The sequence below is a fragment of the Malurus melanocephalus genome, unplaced genomic scaffold, assembly GCF_030028575.1.
Source record: "Malurus melanocephalus ecotype Western Australia unplaced genomic scaffold, MMel_1.1 scaffold_273, whole genome shotgun sequence".
Taxonomy (NCBI): Eukaryota; Metazoa; Chordata; class Aves; order Passeriformes; family Maluridae; genus Malurus; species Malurus melanocephalus.
In genome coordinates, this window is record NW_026623505.1 from 499,715 (window position 1) to 509,804 (window position 10,090).

The following is a 10,090-nucleotide window of genomic DNA, read 5'->3' on the forward strand; positions in this document are numbered from 1 at the left end:
GGATTTACGAGTCTCCTGTAATCCCCAAAGGGAAAGTTGTGACCTTTGCTTTTTTTTTGGTGGTTTTCATAAATTCCACAATGGTTTATTTTTTTTAGAAAATAGATTAATATCCCATTCTTCCTTTCTGACACCAAACTAGAAATCCTAGTATTGTTTTAGAAAGAATCCTCCATTTTTATCTTTACAGATTAAACTTTGTGGTGCTGTTTAGCAACAGCATGGCAAGGCATAATAAATTGTTGCCTCTGTGGATTAAAAAATCTGAGACTCTTGTCAGTAGCTGGGTTTTCTGTTTGAAACACTGTACTTAAAGACTTGAAAACTCAAGAGACAATCATCATCTCTAAGTTTCTGGGCACCAGCTATTTTACATCTTTATTCCATTTTTAATAGATAATGGGTTCAAAGAAGTGCCACTTCCAATTTCAACACAGTTCTAGAAAGAACATTTGTATGTCTTTAATGGACATTGTGAGACTCACTCTTTGAAAACAGTGTAACTCGTTTTCATGAAGATTCTCAGTTGCATTTCCCTGAGAGTTTCTACTCTTTTTTCCCTTTCTACTAATTTTTTGAAGAAGAAAGAGATGATGAATAAAACCTTACTTTAAAATGAAAGAGGCATGATTTTATACATCATCACTTGCCTTTTACAAAACAAAACCAAACCCCACCACTAACTGACAAGTGTATGTTTCTATTTATTCMCTGTGGCTGTAAATTAAAGGGGAAAAAAAGTTAAGCCATTCAATTTTGTTATGTCTGCTAAAGAGTTAACAACTGTGCTTTGATGTATTACTGAACCACATTAAATCAGAAATCAAATTGTAGTCATATATTTTACAAAATATTTCTATTTAATCACACGAGCAGGACTTGTAAATAACAGAGTTCAAAGCTTTGGAGCAGATGGTCTTTCTGTTTTAATTCTTCATCTGATCTGCTGTATGCCAGTAAATCTCTGAGTTTCATTTGCTCTATTCAAATCCCTTGGCTATTCAGGACACATTGTGTCAAAGCATTTTGCTGTGGAATTTCAGTTCTTTAATATATTCCTAAACTAAAATAAAACATTTGGATATTTTGCATACACAAAGAACAACATGATAAAAACCACAAGACTGAAAAAAATATATTCTTTCTAGGTGACCTATTTAAATACTATATATATATATATATATATATATATATATGTATATATATATGTATATATATACTTACACACATACACAGGATGAAGGCACCAAAGGAATAGGCCAGACTTCATAAAGTGCTTACTAGAAATTTAAAAGCAAAACTAGTTCTAACTACTTTGGAAATCGTTCTCTATGTCAGTTTTAGTCTGTCATTTAATGAATATATTTTACCAAATTAGGGTTCAATTGGTTTATTGTCACTGCTACTATAATAACCTGCATTACCATCATGGTTCAAAGCACTGCACAYAGGAGCTGTGCCAAGCTTGCTGTGYCTGACYGTTTAGATTTAATAATATYGTTTTTAATGGCTATAGTTCTACATTCCTGTGTAACACGAGTGACATAATCTCTTTTTGAAAACTTTATGAAGTCATAGAACTGGCGTAAAAACCCCCAAACATGTCTGCCTGACGTCTTCCTTCTCCAAATGTAAAACTGYAGAGATGCACATCACTTAATACTGAGTCACCTGGAGACGTATGTTCAAAGGCATCTTTCCTCTCTCATTTGAACAATTTGTTCAAGAATGAAATCATATGACCCTAAGACTCACTGCTACTATGCACATTCCTATATATAGCTGGAGATTTTCAAAGATATCCTCTTAAGTTAGGTGCCTGAAATCCACAGATGGACTTATTTGATAAATGCATTACCCTCAGTCGTGTTTGGATTAGGTCAGTGGAATTCAGATTGGAAAGGGAAAAAATAAGAATTGCAAGACACTTAGCTTTTTTCTTCAAAAGAGCATTTTTGCTCTGGTGAAAACAATTTGTATTATATTTTTTTAAAGAGTGGTTTTGATAACACAATCCATCATAAAACAGCCTATTTGTTTGATTACATCCAAGTATTTTTAGCATTTACTATGGAATGACATGATAACTGCAATAASAGCTTTTGAAAGGAAAAGGGAAAATCTGGGTTACATGTGAGCACTGATGGACAGGAATCTCAGCCATGGAGGAAAAATAGTTTTGTCCTACTTTCTGAGCAGATGAGAATTAGAGAGGGAATGAGCAACTTCCAATTTTAGGTCAATATTTTCACCCAGTGAGAACTCAKGGAAACATTTAATCCTTTGGCACACAGCACTTGTGTCCATGGAGGCAAAGAGGCAAAGAACATCACGTGCAACCCTTGACACTTTAGTRAACTAAAAGCAGTTGCCATTGTTTATATATTGATTAAAAGAAGTCAGAACTACAGGGTGCAAGGCTATATCTCAATGGCTCTGAAACTGGTTCAGCTTCCCACTTGCTTGGATTTTGGTCTGCAGAGGTGCATGAACCTCTGGCCATTCAMTCACCCACTTTTCAGCCCATCTCTCTGTCCAATTACCTATCACAGACACCCACAAGCAGCAAATGTACTTACAACCTCTTTGTTCATGAGTAATGAAGGGGAAAATGAAAGATCAAAGGTTGAATATTTATTTATTTTCACAAGCATATATTATTCACCTAGAATAAATAGTTTAATGTCCTTGTAATAATATAATTAATGCCTTACTGACAGGGGAAGGAATCTCAGTGGTTTTACAGCCACACAATGACCATGTACTTTAATAAAAATCCGTGTTGTCTTTGTAAGCTCAGGTGAGGACCTCAGTTTACTTGTTGCTTAAGCAAAACTCTSTCATGCTTCAGTGGGAGAACAAAAACATAGCAACTTGTGTTAGCAAAGAGCAAATGAAGGTGAAAACGTTGCATATTTGAAAAAAAATCCTTCTAGCCACTAAGACTGTGTCTATGCAATAGTGATTTAAAAAGTCGCTGCTAATAATTTCCTTGGGAAGTGGGTAGGTTTTTCTGTTCCCTACTTTTCTGCACACTGCTAACAGCCTTGAATCAAAATGAGATGAGCTACACTTGAAATGCCAAGAAACTAAGCAAAAAGTCCATTGCGAGCCTTCAAAATAACCTGTGGCTATTCAGTGCTGATCATAATGTCTGGGTAAACTTGGTGCACTAGGGGACTTTGATAAACAAAATTCCTATTTTCCTTGTGCTTAGGGAAATCATTGCAGTGTTTAGACTGTYGTGTCAGGCACTTTTCCAAAATGCCTGCCACCTTGCAAGTTATTGCCAGYCTTAGCTATGAATGTCATTGGTTTCTTGGGTCAAATCAAAACCTTCTTGTGCTGTTACAGACAGATCATGCATTTCATGAGGATGCACAGAAATGTGCAATGTTTGATTTAAAAATCTGGATAAAGCTTGCAACAGATAGCTTAACTGTAATGTAAGATATCAATTCAGGTTATCTCTGACAAGATAGATGGGGTTTGATCTCCCTTGGAGCAGCATCATAGGAGGGAACAGAAATTGAATCAGTGATGGCATTGAGAGGAGAAGAGGGAAAGTAGACAGTATTTGAAACCCAGTAGGTGCATATGATATGAGGATTCTTTTTCCACCCCCCCAGACGCTGGCAGTGCTTTATAAGGAAGAGCTACTGTTGACGAAGGACTTCATTTTATCTTCCCATTAACCCGAGCAAGGACGGCTGACCAGCAGTGCCCGTGGCAGGGTGTCTGGCATCTCTGCAGAGGGCTCGGGGCTGGTGCARGGCTCCTGGAGCGAGAGGAGCGCTSACCCCGGGCCAGGTGAGCGCTGCCCGCGCCCGACACCGCTCCGGACCTGCTGCGCCCAACTTTCTCCTTGTTCCTCCGCACAAGAGCCGGCACGGCCGGGCTCGCCCAGCTCCCCCCGGCCGAGGGGAGGAGGTCTGGATGTGGGTTGGAGTGACGTGACCGTGGGGCAGGACTGTGCCCCTCGGGAGAGCGGGTGGGGCAGCGCAGGGCAGTGCAGGGACACCGCGTGTCCGGGCAGAGATAGAACCGGAGCCCCCCGCCGGACCGAGCCGGGCTCTCCGCGGCTCTCCGGGGTCGGRCACGTCCCGGCTCCTGTGCCCGGCGGGGCCCCGAGGGCCAGCGGGGCAGGGGGCAGGGGGTGGCAGCCCCCGAGCACAGCCCTCGCCGAGCCCCGGACCGCGCCGGGCAGACGTGGCACCTGCCGAGCAAAGGCGTGCGGCGCTGGGGGAGAGCCGCCGGCTCCTGGAGCTCATCTCCTACGGGTCTCGCTCAAAATGCGCGTTAGCTGCGTTTAATTAGCATTGCACAGCATCCCCGGCCCCGGCGGGGTACGGCCGTGGGCTCCCGCCCGGTCCCTATAGGTACACACGGTCTATGGGCACACGCGCGTACTGCTGCATCCTCTACACCCCTGGCCAGCCTCCATTCATATTTATGCCGCGACTAAATATTCGATCAAAGGTTGAACGCTAACGCAGATCGGTTATATTTTTAATGCACGACCCTTAAAATAGACTGTTTTGTAAACTGCAAGTGTCTAAAGATGCTCAGCGCAGCCTCCCCCGGCCGCGCAGCCTCCCCCCCAGTAATAATAATGCTGCAGATTGTAGAAGGATTTGAGTCTGCAGCCAGAGAGAAAGGGATTAGGGCGAGAGCACTGGAAGTTAAATTGTGCTGCATATAAAAAATGGGCGGATTGGTCTCTAGATGAGAGCTTGGTACCACCTTCCTTTCTAAAATAAAATCTCTCTGGCATGAAGTCACAGCCTATTTCACATCCGGTTTACCCTGGGACGTATTACTACTGTCTTGGTAAAGAGAAAGCTTTTGTTGTATAGCGGCGGTCGGAATATTGGGAAGAGAAATTTTGGGTGCTGAGCCCTGAGGAGCGGAGCAGCGGCGGCGATGGCCGAGGCGGAGTGAGCGGCGGAGCCGGAGCCGCGCATCCTCCGCGCCGGCGGGCGGGCACCCGGCAGGGCAGCGCCGGGCAGCGGCGCCGCGGACCCGCGCCCGAGGGCTCCGGTAAGGGCGGCTGCTGGCTCGGACACCGGGCACACGGGCACAGCGGGCACAGCGGGCACAGCGGGCACACACACACGGACACACCGGACACGCTCCGCACCCTCCGGGCGCTCCCGGCTGCGGGCACCGCGTCCAGGAGCGCGGGCGGCTCCTCTCCCCTCTCTCCGCAGGTACCGCCGGCTCGGGGTGATTTTTTTTTTCCCCCCTATCCCTCCAGCTTGAAAATCCGCAGCGATCGATGGGCATTCTCATTTATCTTATATATTTATTTTTTAGCGCGGACTGATTTCCGCCGGTCCCTCGCAGAAGGGGTTTGGGTTTAGGTTTGGGTTTTTCCCTCCCGCGGGCGCGGTGGGAGGGGTGGCTGCTCTCCGGGCAGGGGGATGCAAAGTTGAAATGCCGGGAGGAAAACAAGTCTCGATTTGAACCTCAGAGAGGGGCAAATCTCTCACCGTGAGTCAAAATGCATCAAAATGCCCCCTTTTTACCTCCGTTTCTGTTTTTGATTTTTTCCCCCTTTTTTTTCTCCCCCCCCCTTTTTTTTTTTTTTTTTTTTTTTTTTTTTTTTTTTTTTTTTTTTTTTTTTTTTTTCCTCCTTCCAGTGGGCGCTGCTGAAACGCTCCCAGAAGCGTGGCTCTTGCTCCCATTTTGAATGGGAAAACCGGCGCTGGTTTCTCAGGCGGTGCGGGCTGGGGGAGGCCAGGGGCTGCTGGGCTTTAACGCTCATTCAAAATCTTTGTTAACATTTGCTTTTTCCAGCTGCAAGAAACTTTTCTTCTTCAGGATTTATAGTGCCTGGATGGGTTTATTGCAGCGGGGGGTGGTGTTGGGAGGAGGGGGGCGAGCGTGGAGCTCAACAGATCAAGATAGTTCAGCATAATTCACTTTCCGTTCTTCATCCCGAGGAGCCTTTTGCAAAGGCAGAAGTTGGCAGGACCGGGAGAAGGAGATTTTTGAAGCCACAGATGTTGTGTTTCCCTTCGTGAGGGGGCTGATTACAGGGCAAGTTCAGATGCAGCCTCGTCCCTGAAGATCTTTTTCCACGCTTTCCTGCCACATCCTGCTCCTTCCTATCCAGTCAGATTAGCTCAGCCCCATTCAGTGCTTATCTRCCGATCATTTGCCTATAAACGCATTAATTATATCTCATTGCTTACATCCCGCTTTGTAACGCTATTTTATTGATTTAAATTGTGCCTGAGAGTGTGCAGTGAATTGGGGGAGCTTTATTTAAAGCTGCAACAACRTTTCTATGTGCAGTGCTTCATTTTCTCAGGCACGTAAAAAACGTTCCAATTCACTGTTGGGAGAAAATGCAGGCTTCGTATTTGTTAGCCTTATTTAATGTAATGAATCCTAAAAATCGACTGTATTCCAGCACACATTGTATTGATATGTAAAGGGACCTGCAGCATCTCCTGAGCAATTAGTTGAATCTGGAACACTGGTTCCATAAATATCAGCTAACTTTTTATTTTATGGTTTATTAGAAAGCAGAGGAAACTTTCTGAGTTGWGTTTCTTTTTACCCAAAGGTAACCTGAGAGTAACTCAGTGAAGTCTGGAGAGAGTGCAGGGGACGTTTGGARAGGGGGAGAAGGCTGCTAATGCAAAAACCTTTCCTAGCAGCACTCAGAGACTGGTAGAGATTTAGGAGATGGTGTGTAATTTATCAGCACATGTTTTTATTACAAACTGTGGCCTTCAGCCCAAGAGAAATACCAGTGTGCCTATGTAGCAGCAGATCACAGAGTTGGAATCTGATCATTTTAGTCCTTTTCTGATGCTCTGTTTCAGGGAAGAGGAGGCTTGTTGTATCTGTAGAAGAAAGTTGCTTCCATGACATCAAAGCAAAGCAGGGGCTGTGAGGAAAGCACCGCTCTCCTCAGTCACACTTCCACACACTGACACCTTCCYAAGGTTTGGAAGGGCTCAGGCTGGGTCAAGTCAAACAAAAAACAATAATACTTGGTTATCTAGAAGTGCTGTGGAGGTGCCTTGACACATTTTCAACACAGGAGGAAACTGAGTAAGAATTGCCACTGAGTTTGGGGACAGCAGCTTTAACTCGTAACTGTTTTGGTTAAAGTTCAAGAATAATGCAAAAAGAATACACCCTWACCACAAAATAAATCCCATCCTCAGCTTCTGGGTCCAAAAGTTAAAGGTAACCAGGAGAAGAGCCAAGGCCATGCGCCCTTATTGTGAGTGGCATCAGCTCTGCTGCTGTGAGGTCACTGCCTGACATCAAATTATTCTGCAGAAGTTTCCAGTGTCAGATTTTTCTTTTCCATAATGCCTGTTTCAATGGGGATGGTGTTAATGGTTATTTTCCTTCCAGTTTCAGAGTCCACCATGAAGAGATTCCTGGTGCTTTGTGACTGCCTCTGGGCCTGGAGCCTCCTCCTGAATGCACTGACTGAAAGAAGGTGGGGAGATATTTTTTTAATGCACCAACATATTTTAATTTAATGTAGCAGCATAAGACAAATACTGCATGGGCTGCACTACCACTAAGTGTATTGGGGGAAGTTAATCCCTGTTCAAATCCCAGCTAAATCTAAGGGAAGTTTAAAAGAAAACTACAGTTTTTGTTTGCATGACAACTTTTCTGTTCAATATGGTGAAGAAAATAAAGCAAAAGCTTTCTGAAACAAACTGAAACTTAACTACCTYTTAAACACCTGTGCAAGTTTTTCTGTTCTTATATAATGACTACTCAGAAATACAAGTTTCTTTAGAGGGGAAAAAGGCATAATGAAGAGGTTTTTTTAATCTTCTTTAAGTGTTTCTTGTAACCTTATTGTGAAGAGGCAAAATTTAACTTCCTTGTTGGTTAAAATTGTGTGCTAACTTAGTGGYTGTGTTGAAAATCTGAAGTAGACCTTCCTGGTGAAGGGAAACTGCTTGCATGAAGAATTTGTAAGCTCAAAGACCATGACAGTTGTTACTGAAAGACCATTCTGCACTGAATGTTTGTAGAATATTTGTTGAAATAATAATCTAAGAATAACATTAGTATTAAGAAAAATTTTTAATCATACAGCATCTCATCAAACAACCAGTAGCTTAACTAAAGACTATAAAGCAGYTTGAAGTACTGTCTGCAATTAAGAACACAGTGAAAGTGTTTAAGAACTCTTAGACATATTTTGTATTGTAAAAACGTTAATGTGTTTGTGAGTGATGTTACTTAATGACCAGAAAGCAGCAGAATATTTGTATTGTCAGTAGTGATCCCTGAAAGATCTATTTGTGCCTTGATCTCCAGTGTCTCCTCATGCATTCACAGTTCTAGGGGAACTTATCTTTGGGCTGCCTTCAAGATTTTAAATTCATGTGGAGTGGGCAAAGGTTCATCTGCGCTAAAAAAATAAATAATAAGAGGGTGTGATTCATGTGACAGCTGCTGTATTGAATAATGTTTTGCAAACAATCTCTTTATTTCTGTAAATACTAAGGCAAGGTTTGAAGCATTCACAAAGTGCTCCATCTGATCTAGCCAGAGGATTCTCTGCAAACGTGTTTATTCTGTAGATAAGTGCACGTGTATATGCACAGATATTTGTTGTCGCTGCAATGGGTGCATGGGCATTCTTAATGTGAGAATTAAAACGCGTTGGAYCAGAGTTTAAAACCCCGATGGTGTGTCAGGATTGTAATGACCTGTAGATGGAGTCCGTGCACAGTTTTTTATGAGACTGGGGTTTGATGTGAAAACACAATTGCATACAGTCAGTTTTTTCCTCAAAATGTACCCACCTCACACGAAGTAGAYCTGGGTTTAAAGCCATTTTGTCACACTAAGCTGCCTCGCTTTCCCTGTAGAGTGCTGTTAATGCTTTCTGATGAAAAACAAGTGATGAATTAGGTAAGRGGTCTGTGATACACCAAGATATCTTCCCATCCATTCTTGTTCTCACAACCCCCCAGCAATAGGAATATTTTAATATGTGTGTTTTGAGTGCAATATCACGGTCGGTCTGGAGTTACAGGCYACTCCATTTGTGCACAAATGTTCAGATTCTCCCTGTTGTGACCATATGTCAGTTAAACCCAGCCCTGACGGTGCTTTTTACCTTTGCTAAAATGGTGAAGAGCAGGTGAGGGCACTGRCAAATGTGACTCCCAGCGTGGGATTGGGGCACCGTGTCCCAGCCTGGCCACCTGCACTGCCTCCAGCTCATCTTCCTGATGCCTCCTCACAAACATGCTCATCTATTTACCATCAACATTTCTGAAATGCTTTTGGATCCTTTTTCCACCTTAATCCTGATGACCTTCTGCTATCCTTGAGATATGCATGAAGAGCAGTTTTGTTTTTTTTGTTTTGTTTTTTTTTTCTTTTTTTGACAATGAGCATTAATATAAAATTGAATCCAGTGAAGGTCCCGTTTTGCAATTCTAGGGAAGTTGGATGAAGAAAGATCCTTTGAAAGATAAATGCTTGCTAGAGACAGCAGGAGAACTTATTTGGTAACAGAGAGGAAGCATAAAAAAAAATGTCTGTGTCTTAAAATCCAAATGTAGGTATGAACAACAAATAGAAATCAGCCTATTTTTTTGTTAAGTGAAGTTGTATGATATACTTAGAGGAAATTTATAGTATTTAAAAAAAAAAAAACTGTTAGGAATTTTGTCTTTTTCCTTAGAAATAGTGATTTATATGCATTAAAATTCACATCCTATGGAGGTGACACAAAAAATTATTAAAACTTTGGTGGCTGTCACACCTGAAACTGGTTTTAATTTGCAGTGCTAAATACTGTGCTGCAAAATAAAGTTGGAAGCATTTCCAGAGTTCCTCCATTCAGGGTACCCTTCCTCCCTCTCTCTGTTTGATCCAAGTGGAATGTAAACATGGGATACACAAAGGATGTCTGACTGATGCAGGTCACAGAAAAATCATTTCAGAGGTGTTCTGACAGACCCTGATCATTTCAGGGAGCAGCAGATTCCTCCTGAGAGGGTCAGAGCAGGAAGGGCTGGCACTGAGACCCGTGTGCCCCAAATGGCAAAGGGGCTGGACAGGGAAGAGCCACTGCTGCCAC

At 42.9% G+C, this 10,090-nt stretch overlaps 1 protein-coding gene and 1 long non-coding RNA gene across 7 annotated transcripts in view; one reads left to right on the forward strand and one right to left on the reverse strand.

Annotated features, from left to right (window-relative positions):
• Window positions 1–5,555: 5,555 nt before the first annotated feature.
• Window positions 5,556–10,090, reverse strand: part of LOC130579422 (uncharacterized) — a 219,209-nt gene continuing 214,674 nt past the window's right edge. For all 6 annotated transcript variants that reach the window (XR_008965990.1, XR_008965993.1, XR_008965992.1 and 3 more), the window contains exon 2: window positions 5,556–5,632. This is a non-coding gene — a long non-coding RNA (uncharacterized LOC130579422). The remainder of the gene's footprint in view (window positions 5,633–10,090) is intronic.
• The window catches only part of GABRA1 (gamma-aminobutyric acid type A receptor subunit alpha1), a 39,877-nt gene continuing 37,172 nt past the window's right edge, over window positions 7,386–10,090 (forward strand). The window contains exon 1 of the mRNA XM_057376202.1: window positions 7,386–7,468. Within this exon, the coding sequence (XP_057232185.1) occupies window positions 7,395–7,468 (74 nt within the window). The 5' untranslated portion in view covers window positions 7,386–7,394. The remainder of the gene's footprint in view (window positions 7,469–10,090) is intronic.